This window comes from Cryptotermes secundus, unplaced genomic scaffold (genome assembly GCF_002891405.2).
Source record: "Cryptotermes secundus unplaced genomic scaffold, Csec_1.0 scaffold1705, whole genome shotgun sequence".
NCBI classification, from domain to species: domain Eukaryota; kingdom Metazoa; phylum Arthropoda; class Insecta; order Blattodea; family Kalotermitidae; genus Cryptotermes; species Cryptotermes secundus.
In genome coordinates, this window is record NW_019718639.1 from 1,829,756 (window position 1) to 1,842,876 (window position 13,121).

At 45.1% G+C, this 13,121-nt stretch overlaps 1 protein-coding gene across 2 annotated transcripts in view; it reads right to left on the bottom strand.

Annotated features, from left to right (window-relative positions):
- The window catches only part of LOC111863877, a 14,132-nt gene extending 6,599 nt beyond the window's left edge, over positions 1 to 7,533 (bottom strand). For both annotated transcript variants that reach the window (XM_023850659.1, XM_023850668.1), the window contains exons 1-4: positions 7,454 to 7,533; positions 3,732 to 3,881; positions 1,318 to 1,411; positions 433 to 538 (exon numbers count right to left, since the gene is read on the bottom strand). In XM_023850659.1, coding sequence (XP_023706427.1) covers positions 433 to 538; positions 1,318 to 1,411; positions 3,732 to 3,881; positions 7,454 to 7,523 — 420 coding nt within the window. In that variant the 5' untranslated portion in view covers positions 7,524 to 7,533. The remainder of the gene's footprint in view (positions 1 to 432; positions 539 to 1,317; positions 1,412 to 3,731; positions 3,882 to 7,453) is intronic.
- Between the last annotated feature and the right edge of the window lie 5,588 nt (positions 7,534 to 13,121).

Sequence of the window (13,121 nt, forward strand, 5' to 3'; positions counted from 1 at the left end):
AATATCAAAAGAGGGACGTACAACAGACTATCAGTCGCGGTGCATGGGAAAACCCACCCCCTCCAATAATAATAATAATAATAATAATAAGGGGTCGGCCATAAAAACCGGCCCCCCCCACTGCGACCTTCAAAGATCTATTGTGCTTAATTAAATAACTAACTCCAAGCAGTAGAATCTTTCCTGAGAAGCTAAAAGTTGCTGAGCTAATCAAGAAATCTCCCAACTTTTATGAAAGCCACAGGTTCATTATAGTATTCACACAAACACATCACTGGACCCAATTCTGCACCACATGACTCCAGTCCACTCTCTCCCACCCTGTTTATTTAAGATCAATTTTAATATGTGATCCATGCCTATATCTTTAAAATGGTCTCTCTCTAACCAAAGTTTCACTGGATGCGCCTGTGGTACACTGGTCTTACATACCTGGAGGTTCGTGAGGATGATCATGAAGGTCAGGAAACCAAAGGCGATGTCCCTCGACGTGATCTGGTACTCATTATCATCATGATAATGGCCATGATCGTGGGGTCTGCAATGAAAGCCCCCAACAGAGGTTATGGCTTGCAGTCTTCTGTGTTTCAAAAGCATGTAGACTGGTAGATGAGTACCAACGCTTCGGAGGAAAGCACTGCCTTCATCTTCAGGGTAAAAAACGAAGGCAACATGCTCCTCTCAAACGTTGGTGCTCACTCACCTACCAGACTACACGGTTTCACAGCCCATTACACGAATCTACTCTGTCACGAGAGACTTCAGATTTCAATAAGCTCTACTGTACAAGTCATATTTGAAATCTCTCTTCATGGTGTTTAATCATTTAAAGTAAACTGCACCACCTGGTTTAACATGAAGAAATTCAGAATTTTAGTCACACAATGTATTCATATGCTCGTAACAAATAACAATTATTTCTCTAAACAGCATTAACAGATTGGTCTTTGCAATATGGACGGAGTATGCTTTCTGTGACGTAGCAACTGAATTTATAAATATTACTTAGTTGACTTTTAGGCTTCAACCATTTCCTAATGTTTAACCGTCTTTACTTTGCAACACTTCACTTTCTAACATACACTTAACAAAAGGGAAAACTGGCAGTGCCTGGGAACCTTAAAAAAAGAAACAATTTCAGTTCCTCCTCACCTTCAAATGCAGTCTCTCTCACTTCAACCCCTCTATTTTCTCTTCTTTATCATTTTCGCTCTTCAAAACATTAATATATGGGCAAATAATTTATATGTTTTATAATTAACTTTGCAGGGGACAGAAACATATACTAATTATGCTACATTCTTTTTATGCGCTTACCCATGATCCTCTACAACATGAAAGTGGTCATGGTGGCCTCCGTGATCATATGACCCTCCACTGAAATGCTCGTACCCGGAACCCCCATTTACTCCTGCAAGCAGAGGACAGTTCAGCAGTTTTGGACTCAGGAAACGTACTAACTCTTTGAATGCTACTCATTAAATATGTTCCCTAAGGCTGGGGCCACACGAGCGCACAAAATGCGTCCGTTGTAACGAACGTACTTTATGACGGACGTTGCTGAGGACACCACATAGTTGCAGAATGCGGTGCTTAGTTTTCTGTCTGCAATGGAGCCAGAAGAAAGCGTAGCATTCGCCTCTCTTGTTTATTTCTACAACAAAGGCACAGTCCAGATTTATTTTAAGAAAATCAGTGAAAAACAAATTGGGAAATTTTGGCTTTGAACCTCACATGGTGGTAACCATGAAGACCACTATCTGGCAGAAGTTTACAGGTGTTTCATAGCGACGTAATGCCTCCTTCTTCAGGGTCAAAAATCACCTATGCAAGCAACAAGCAAACAATAAATTTCCCTTGTTCCTGCTTACACCCACAGCTTACTCTTGGGCCCTGAACCCTGGGGCTGTATGTTCATATTTAACACGTGGACAGCCAACGGACAGCCTGCCCATATTCAAATGTTTGCTCGCGACGTTTCGTTCGTGCCCGTTACGTGTCTGAAGCCTGAACAGAATCGGCCGGAACATCAGTTCCAAGTAAGGCACGATCAGCAGGACAGTCACATGTGACTTGCGGGTTTACATGGCAGCGAAGGTGCATATTGTCACGATTTAGTTGTGTGACTATAGACGGGGTTTGGATTAGGAATGGATTGGACTTACTGACCACTTATACACACGACTAGGAACACCTACAAAGCTAACCTTCATCTCCACATTTTACAAATCACTAAAGCACACGCTTTCAGTAGTCGTCTCCTGGTAACGGGTCTTAACAATTGAGATTCTCCAGCTTCTGTACTCATGTCGTTACTGTCCGGCGAAAATCCCGCAACTGAACTCTCAACTTAATTACAGCGCCCTCTCTTCTCAACTTCTCTTGCAGAACTCAAAAGACTTATTACTCCAGATGTCCTGGTTAGAACTTCTCGGCACGGACCACATAGAAAACGCCGTGCGTATTCGTTGTCGCGGGGCCGTGTTTACCGAGCTGTTGTCCAGAAACGGCCGTTGTTAATTCGCCTATATCGTAATTATTGCATAGCAACGGCTGTACACGGTACAATATTGTGATATTCTGCGTAATGACGTCGTATAGTCTGGTTATGAGGGTATTATCGTTTCGAAGGATCATATTGCCTCAGACCGAAGACTGAAGACTGCGCAGTCCCATAGCCCAGAAGACGAAACACAGTCTGATTCACGACAATCTTTATTTTATTTTGGGGGGCACTTCACGACGCTGCCCAGTAGCTAGACTGTATAGCATCGGACTGTGGGAAGACAGATGAAATGGAAAGCATTGCAAAGGATTTGGAAGAAAAAGTTGTAGCCAAATCGAGGTACCATCCCTGAATTTGCCTGGAAGAACTGACTTAATAATGTGGTGTATAGATCTGCTGCCAGGTAAAGATCGCGAAAAAACAAAGCGATTTTTTCACATATTTATTATATACAATCTGCAATAAATTTATGTATTCAATAAGTATTGGCTCGTGAATGAGTTATGCCGTTGCTGGGCAGCAGCCAGCGCGCCAATGGACTGACTTAGTAGTGATCACATGGGAACCCCAATAGTCCACGTGCAACAATCGCAAGATTGTTGGAGGCGGTGTTTCTTTGCGTGGTCCGTGTCTTGAAGACGACTGGCGCGAGGTTAAGGACTATAACTGCCAAGTGTTGAGGTGAAAAAACTACTGGCCGTGGGTGTCAGGGGCTAGACGTCAAGACGGACTAACGGTAAACAGCCAGTCGTAAAGTAACTTTGACTCTAACGCTGACCCAGTCAGTTGAGTTCTGTACGGGAGGTTGTTAAGAAAAGAGTTAGTTGTGTAATTCAGTGAGACTGTTACAGTTCCTGTGTTAAAATCCGTTGCAAGGATACGGCTAGTAGAGACTGTAACAGACTGAGGACACTAGTCTGTGTGTCGGTGGTTTGTAAAGTGTAATTACGAGTCGTGTGTTAACGTGGTCAGTAAATCCAAGATCCAATCCAAAACCGGGTCTACAGTCACATACACTATGTGACAATACCTTGAGGAAGCTCAGTGAGGACAGCTAATGTGCCGACCGAGATTCAAACCAAGCACCTCCATAATACAAGAGCAGAGCGTCATCGCTGCGCTGGATAAGAGCCTCCATCTCCACACCGTGCAACCTGACAGACAGATACCAAGACATTGGAAGAAGCACAGGAGCGCGGCCTCGCTCTCTGTACCAGATCCATACCTGAGTATGTGTAGGCATAATCAGAAGACCCCAAGGTCTTAAGGTCGTGGTGTGCCGGTGATCCGTTGTACGAGTGGGGCGGCATATTGGTGCGAACCGCAGGACGGCGGTCCTGCTCCACATCTGGGGGTGGTTCCATAGTGGCGACATCTGTTGACAAGAACAAAACACATTAACAACTAATAGTAACCAGTGTACCGGGTAATGACTGGATCTTCAGGCCATTTCAGACTTACGTCATATCCGGGCTCGCGATCTTAACCCTATAAAAACTGAGTTACGAGTTAGAGTTACTTAACGACTGGCGGTTTACCGCCAATCAGTCCATCTTGGCGCCAAACCCCTTAAGACCCACGACCACTGTTTTTTTTCAACTGAACACTTACAATTATACTTCTTATGTAGCATCCTCTCTGACGAGATGATGGGTCTGTCGTTTACAATTGCTGCTGGTCCTCGACAGCGTAGTCATTCCCGGGTCGGAGTCCCACGAGACTCATGACCATATTTTACTGTCTCAGATTCGAGATTCCCCCAACCTGGAGGGCCAGGTCCCCGTAATTACACCCCTGTAAACAGGGTGGCCCGCCGGTCACGGTAGCCGAGCGGTCTAAGGCGTGCACTGTCTTCGCTCGCTCGGAAGCCGGGATCGTGGGTTCGAATTCCACTCAGAACATGGATGTTTGTGTTCGTTTTCCTGTGTTTGTGTACAGGTAGAGGCTTTGCGACGAGCTGATCACCCGCCCAAGGAGTCCTACAGTATGTCTAAGATCTAGAAAAACCGAAGTGAACGGAGAAGTTCATGGAGGTAGGCCTAGGCCCACTGGGGCTGTAGTGCCAAGGAAAACAACAGGGTGACGCACTACAAAGAACAACCGGTTAATGCTGCTCAGGGAAATACCTGCTGTTTATGGCGAGAACTGTATGAAACACAGGTACACTCTGTGGACAGAAAGTAGAGTCTTATTATGTTAAAGCAGATGGTACTCGTACATATAATAACCACTGGGTGTTAACGAGTTGATACAACGACACTTCGAAATTGACATCCGACATCCTGCGCCAGATATGCGATAGCGGAGCGCGACTCGATACTGCCGCCGCCATCTTGAATGCTCAGAACTGCGTTTGCCAGCAATACTGTGACACCTGCCCTGCTTTAATTAAACAGACACAATTTGCGTACTTACATGCGTCATAAAGAAACAGCAAGAAAATATTTATGTTTGAGGCAGAACTTGCTACGCTCTCACGTGCAGAAGACAATATATCGATAGGGGCCGTATCGATATCATTAGGCTTCAATCGCTCGACGGCTGGCAATGATTTCTAAAGACAGATGGTTCTTAAACTATTGATCTGCAACCTAAATAAGTCTTGTTTCATATTTCTTCCAAGATCCTGAAGTTTCTCAATTTATAAAACACAAGTTCACGGGGAAAATGGCATTCAGCGTCATAGCTCGGAAACGGCCTACACCACAAAGAGGTCGGTAATGCAGCTACCTTCCATCAGACAAATGATGAAGCAAATTTCGCTAAAGCGTAGCACAAAATTTGGTTCCTAAACCGTACAGGTATTAACTCCATCTGCTTGACTGCACGCATGGCTTACTCTTCGACCCTGAAGAAAGGGGCGGTATGTTCCTCTTACACGTCAGGAAACGTTTATCAGTCTACACGGCGCCACGTCCCGGAAAACAGGATCCAGTCTTTGCCACGTGGCGTCAGATCTTCAACCTCGCGGTGCACGAAAACAAAGCTTTAGCGAGATGGAAGGTCGCTTTCCTTGTCGTGCCTAGCCTTGCCGTCGGGGGCAAACATTATCCGCGCCTGACAGCCACAAATCCGGTTACGTCCTGCTGCTGTTGCAGGCGGAGGTCGCGAAATTGAAGTGTAATTAAGTTACTAGCGAGTGCTCACAAATCCTCTGCTTTTCCTTGCGCACACAATGGTCAGTGGCTTGGGCACCTCCAGGGTGTTGTGAAAGGGTTGAGGGCAAGCGGAGCCCTGCTTACTAACTGCTTCACGCTGGTTTCTTCTTTGACTTACTCTTAGACCCTGAAGATGGTGGCGACATGTTCCTCCAAAAAGTCGGTTGACCTTCAGTGGACTACACGGCGTTATAATAATTAGAAGCGTTTATTTTAATTACTGTTCTACCCTATACTGCGACCAATAAGAAGTCTTGAACGGCCTACATGTAAGTTAGCATATTTTCTGACAGCCCCTCCCCCATGGAAAACTCCCTAGTCCTCTTTGTAATGAATCCTGACGGCGCTCATGTTCCGCATTTTCTCACCTGAAGACGGAAACAGATCCAGTTTCCGAAAGTTGTGTTCTGATCGGAATGTCAGACGAAGGACGAAGTCCAAACTCCGCCTTTTAATGAAACCGAAGGCTCATTGCCGTGTTAACAAAAGCACGTCACCAGACACTCCTGTCCTGGGTAAATGTAAAAGTAGCCGGAAGAACCTGGCACCTTATCAACGTCACGGGTGATTCAGCGTCGAATCAAAAGGCAACCGCGAACAAAAATCCAATAAGTGACAAACGATTGTGTAGCATGTCCAGTTCTAGAAGTGATTAAGTAACGTTAATTACGTGGGAGAAGAAGAATCAAAACTGACCAAAAAATGAAGGACTCACATATGTATCTCCTGATCTGATATGGGGCACCCGGTAGCGTAGTTGGTGGCTGGTTCGATTTCCGATGGGGTCACTGAATTTTTCAATTGAACTAATCCTTCCAGTCGCACTATGACCCTGGGTTCGACTCAGCCTCTAACGAAAATAAGTACCAGGTATCTTCCTGGGGATAAAGGGCGGCCAGCGGGTAAGGCTGACATCACCGCCATCTGTGAGCTGATTGTCTAGATAATGTGGGAGCCTCGACGTCTCATAACCTTATGAGCCTCCGCGTGGTGCTACATGGATAGCTTGTAGGAAAATGAGAAGTTTGGAGCATTATTGAGATGGATGAGACACGGGTGGCCATGAGACTTACTGAGTCTGAGGCGGAAAGGGGAAGGGAAGCAGTAGGGCCTAGGCTGAGGTGGCTGGGAGATGCAGACAATGATTTATACAAGGGCCGAATCTGAAGAGGTGGAGATAAAACATAAATAATAAAGAACGGGCACATGTCGTGAAGGAGAACCGCACGGACAATCAGTAAACACCTAAGAAAAGAAGAAAGTGGATGACGTCGTCTGTCTAATAACACATTTCTCATGTTACTTTCTGCCTTCAGCATACAACCGCATGGAAGAAGGGTCGTACCATAGCTCAGGCCGTTAGTCTCCAGCTTTTCAGAGGTGGCCCGGGTTCGAGACCTGGTCAGGTCATGTAGGATTTGTGGAAAAAGTGGCAAGGGGCGGGTTGCCAATTCTTATTCCACCAACTTCTCCACAGTAATTAACCATCCTCTCACTGACGCTGTATATTCTCGACACTCAGAGCGTCGTTAAATAGCCCGGTTACTTACGGAAGAGGAGGGGGACTCCTGCATCGGTTCCCTTCATACACTAAACACAGAATGCAGAGACTCTCTGCTGTGTATGTGACCAATCAGGTCACTTTCTGATTATAACATACCGTCAAATACATTTTAGACACAGTAGAGGAAAGGGACTCAAGAAAACCAAAAACAGAACTCAAGCAGAATAGCCGGCCCGCAGGCCGAATGCGAACCAAACCAGTAAAACTGTGACCTTGAATACAGACCCTGCGACTTCTCGTCGGACGCCGCGACGCACAGCACAGAGAGCACGAAGACGGCGCCGGTAAGACACATCCCGCACACAATGGCAACTGACTGTCCGACCGCACGGAGATGTGACCCCTTATGAACTCTCCCCTCCCGCTGGGGGACACGCTCTGTACCCTGCTTAACCCAGCGTCATTACAGTCGGTTGATACGCACTCCGCAAGTGTAGAACCATATGGGAAGATGAAGACGTATGTTGGATGGTGAGGACCAGTGCCCGGATTTTGATGACATGTCATCTTTTTTTTCTTGTATCCTATGCGATGCTCTTAAATATATAAATCTTGGATATGAGCTGCTGGTTACAGAAATGTAAATTTTATAGTTAATTCTTTGTCATCTTTTGTCATTTTTAGGTTTAAGGTCATTTTTTCACTTTGGGGGTAATTTTTTGGTAAATTTTTGGACTTTTAAGGGTATTTCTTGTCATTTTTGGCCATTTTAGGGAATTTTTTCTTCATATGTTTTCTGAAATGTGAATAACATGGAAGCGAAATGTTCTTTCTTTTCTCCTTTAGGTCATTTTTCTGGATTTTTTCGGTCATTTTATAGGTCATTTTTTAAATATTTTCAGGTCATTAAAATCCGGGCCCCTTGTGATGACTATATGAAGCCGTGTAGTCCGGTACAAGTTGACAGACGTTTCGATTTCTTTGCTTGCTTCTTGCTTGGCTTATTCTTTGAACCTGAAGATGGAGCCAGCAGGTTCCTCCGAAACGTCATTACACTTCTACCGCCATCATATTCCAGACAAAAACGGTCTTCTTGTATTTAGTATCTGTCGTGTATGTAACGATACTCTCAGTATGCAGAATATATTGCGCCGAATGTATGGATGATGGCAAATAATGAACTGCAAGGATAAGGAAGGAAGCGCCCTAAACATAATTTTAAGGTACGACTCCGACATTTTCCAGGAGAGACCAGGATAGTTGCGAAAAACCCAAATATTGCATATGTCAGTTCTTGTTACTTCCGATGTTAGGGTAACACAAAATATTTCCCCTTATTATTCGTCATCATCACTGGCACGACAGCCCTTTGTGAGCCCTGGCCTTCCTCGGGATTGCTTGCCATTCTTCTCCATCCGATGCTACGTTCCTCCAGTTCTTTACACCCAAAATTCTTATGTCCTGCCACACACATTCTTCCCATCTTAATCTTGGTCTTCCCACTCTCNTACTTCACATTACTTCATTTGATTCATTCAACTCCGCCTAAGGTCTCTGTACTTGCAACAGCTTTCCTAACCCTCTTTCTAAAAGTGTTTAATTTACAGGGCAAAGACGCTAGTATGCCTGCAGGTAAACTGTTCCAATCTTTTGTGGTCCTATTTACAAAAGAACATTTGCCAACATCAGTTCTTTGTTTCCTGCTTCTGACTTTCCAAATATGATCGTCTCTGTTCAGGTAGCATGGTTTAAGCAGGCTATCCCCTATCGGTTTCCAAGCCGGTCTCCTGGTGTATGCCGTGTAGAGGGCGCACAGACGCGCTATCAGTCTACGCGGTGCCTAAGTTTCCCAACCAGATACATCTGTAGGATCTGCAAATTTAGCTGCTCTTCTTTGTACCCGATTTAAAGCGCTTGCCTGCATTCTCTGTATGGGCCCCAACATACCGAACCTTATTCAAGTATCGGTCTCACTAATGACGTATAAGCTAGACGTTTCAATAAAAATTTGTAGCTATTCAGGTACTGGGCAACCTTCTGAGTAAATCATCTGTACTATCGCGCACTTTTCTTATTCCTTCAATCTCCAGGGATCACTGAACCTGTAATTAACAACAGAATAGAGGGAAGCGGGTTTAGCAGGCCTGGCTTCGAGACAGAGGTGTAACCGGTAAGCTCTCAGACTGTCCTCTCGTTCCAAAGTAGGCTGCTGTAAGTTGAACAGAGTATCGCGTCAATTAAAGGGAAGAGCGGCTCCATTTCGCTCCACTTGCCGCTAAGTGGAGGCTGGAACAGACGAACACATAATGAGGGGAATTACCTGCAATCAAACGGTGGTTCCGGCTTCGAATCCTATAATATGAATGTAATTGCGTCAGCGTGACCTGGTGAACAACAGCTCTTCACCTTGACGACGGAACAGACCTAAGACCTAAATGATAACCACATTATAGCTCAGGTGGTTAGTCATCGGCTTCCCACCGCGGAAGCCCGGTTTCGAGCTCATGTCAAGTCATGCGGGATTTGTGGTGGACAAAGTGGCACTGGGATAATTTTTCTCCGAGCTAATTCTCATTCCACTGACGGCTCCATATTCATCATCATCTATCATCTGCAGCTGGTACAGTAGGCCAAATAGTGGCCGACACACCAAGTGGGCTGTCTCACCCCACCCCAAGATATTTAAAAAATAAAAAACTAACTGAACTCCATGTGCTACAGCTACGAGGATGCGTCGTCGTCTGTGACTGATGTATCATCATTAAAAAGTCACTAGATTCTGTTTATCACCATACTTCTGGTAATTCATTCGTAGGTCGGAAATTCAAACATACAGGACTTTGTGCAAGTTTCCCTACACGAGGTATGACTGAATCCATACCTCCGCTGCGGCATACAACTTCATAACGTGATGCTTAATTAAGCACTCTGGCAACTTTAACCTTTTTATCTTGGGCAGAAACTCTACACAGGAAACATGTAGCTTTAGGACTCTGCGCGCGGTACGGCCCACAAAGAACGCCTCATTTTATTTACTCCCTGACCAACCCTTGCGAGGCCAGCGTCGCCACGCCCCGCTGGAGTATGACAGGTCAACGACCTTCCAGTCACTGTTCCGTCCTGGCGCACGTACATACACATGCAATAAATACAAGGCGGTCTTTCGCTTACAGCAGTTTGCTCATATGTTTGTGATTTATTTAACGACAGCCTCTGTGATCTACTGGTCAGAGTTCCTGGCTATGGATCCAGATGTCCCGGGTTCGATTCCCTGGGCTACCATATTTTCTGAGAAGTAGTGGGTCTGGAACGGGGTCTAATCAGCCCCTTGAGGTTAACTGAGGAGCTACTTGAATGGAAGAAAAGCGGCTCTGGTCTAGAAAACCGAGGTTAACGGCAGTGGGAATCCGTTGCGCTGACCACATGACATCCTCTGTCCGCTAAAGTTGGCACTAACTTCGCCGACAAGCGGCGGTCGCTCGGTCGGTACAGTTCGCTTGTGGACTACAGGCCACGGAATTCTTCGTTTTTTTTACATGTATTTTTTATTGCTAGTGGGGCGGGACTAAGTCCCTTGTACTGCGGTCACTTCTGGCCTATTGTACCAGCCCAAGATGATAGGTGAGGGTGATTGTGGAGGAATTGGTGGGATGAAGATTGCCAGGGGAAACCGAAGTACTCGGAGAAAACCCGCCACCGCGCCACTTTGTAACCCGGGCCGCCGCGGTGGGAAGCCAGCGACTAACCGCTTGAGCTATGGCGCGGCCAATTCTTTGCATGTAACTACATAGCATTGAACAGTACGACGCTAAACAAATGTTGAAGGAAGCGGTTGTGACCTAATCGAGGTATTACACACTCATTTGAGGAAAACCACCAGAAATATCAGTCACGATAGCCGGTGTCTCGACCAAGATTGGAACCGAGGACCTCCCGAATATGTATCATTTGTTTTACCGTTATGCCAACCCATCTGGTTGAATTCACACTGAGTTTTACCGCGACCTGCACGTCATGCCTTCATTTCTTCCGCTTGGTGCAAAAAAAAATGTCACAATTTTAGATGGAACATTCCTGGTGGACAGACAAGAGACAGGCAAGTAATTATTACTGCCAGGAAAAGCGACCACTTGAGGTGTAGGTCGATATTGCCAATATTCAGTTCGGGTCCGCTGATGTCAGCAGTGTGATTGGTCGGCCCGTGGGCGCAGGCAATGTCCGCCCACGACGCGTAACGGATGACTGCGTAAATCCGCCTTAACATTCTAGTGTTTTACGGACATGTTTGTAGCCAGAAGCTCGTCTGCGTAATGTTCAAATATTTATGGAACCCGAAGGTTCATTACCAGGTTCACAAGAGCCCTTCACTGGTCCCTATCCTGAGACAGAGCAATCCAATCCATACCAGCCCATCCTATCTCTCTAAGATCCATTTTAATATTGTCCATCCACCTACGTCTTGGTCTTCCTTCCGACTTTCCCACCAATATCCTATATTCATTCCAAGCAGATCACCGCTCTCATTTTTCACAAAGTTCTAGGTTGGGGACCACTCTTAAAATTATTTGTTCCTCTATACAGGTCTCTAATGCTCTTGCTTCTACTGTTCATTGCAAGCTCATCAATTTTGTCTTTCAGATATTCCCCCTTCTTATTCCTGAAATGCCTGCTGGTTTCATATCTTACATTGTTCAGATTATCCTCAATTAACTCGCTTGGATCCTGTAACCATTTCAATTTGGCTTGTTTTTTATGGTCTAATAATTCTGAGCATCCTTCATCGAACCATGGCTTATGTTTCTTCAGTTCACAATAACCTACACTCTCTTTGGCTGACATTTTGATATTCTCTCTAATAGTTTCCCAAGTTTTATTAACATCCACCTCAGTGTCTAAGCTTTCCAAAGCCGCGAACCTATTTGAGATTTCAACACAATACTGCTCTTTACCTTCTACCTCATTTAATTTCTTGAGATAGAACCTCTCCATATGAACTCTGTGCGTTGTTTGTTTGCTCACTGCCAGTCTTTCCCTAACCTTTGCCACGACCAGGTAGTGGTTAGTATCACAATCTGCTGTCCTGAATGATCGGACATCAAGTATACTTGAATGCCGTCTCCTATCTATCAAAATATGGTCTATTTGATTGTGTATCTTCCCATCATCAGATGTCCAAGCAAATTTATGGATGTTACGATGTGAGAACATTATACTTTTGACAGTAAGAGTTTTTGATGTGGCAAAGTTTACTACTCTAACTCCATTATCATTACTAATTTCATGCAAACTCTCATTCCAAATTGCTGGTTAGAAAATGTCTTCCTCCCTACTTTGGCACTGAAATCTCCTAGCAAAATTTTCGTAGGGTACTTCGGGAATTTTTCAAATACATGTTCTAGTTCTCCATAGAACCTGTCCTTCATGTCATCAATTTTATCTTCTGTTGGGGCCGAAGATTCATAATGATGATATCACACCAGCAACCTTTTAGTATTACCACGTATATATGATATCCTATCGCTAACGAACTCTACCCTCTTAACTGCTGATACGATTCTCTTATGTGCGAAAGAAACCTGTACCTAATTCATGGTTCTCATTCCCCCTTCCATAACTCCGTGGCCTGTAGTCCGCAAGCGAACTACACCGACCGAGCGAACGCAGCGCCGTTAATATCGGTTTTCTAGACCGGAGCCGCTATTTCCTTGAAATAACTCCTCAATTATCCTCACGAGGCTGAATAGACTCCGTTCCAGACCTACTACTTCTCAGAAAATCTGGTAGCGCTGGGACTCGAAGCCGGGACCTATTGATCTGTAGCCAGGAACTCTGACCACTAGACAACAGAGACGGCTTCCTCTTTCCATAGAAAATGCTGATTCGGTGCCACCTCCGTCCCATCTGACCTCCTGTACTCCCACTAAATCTAACTTATATGTTGAGATTTCTTTCG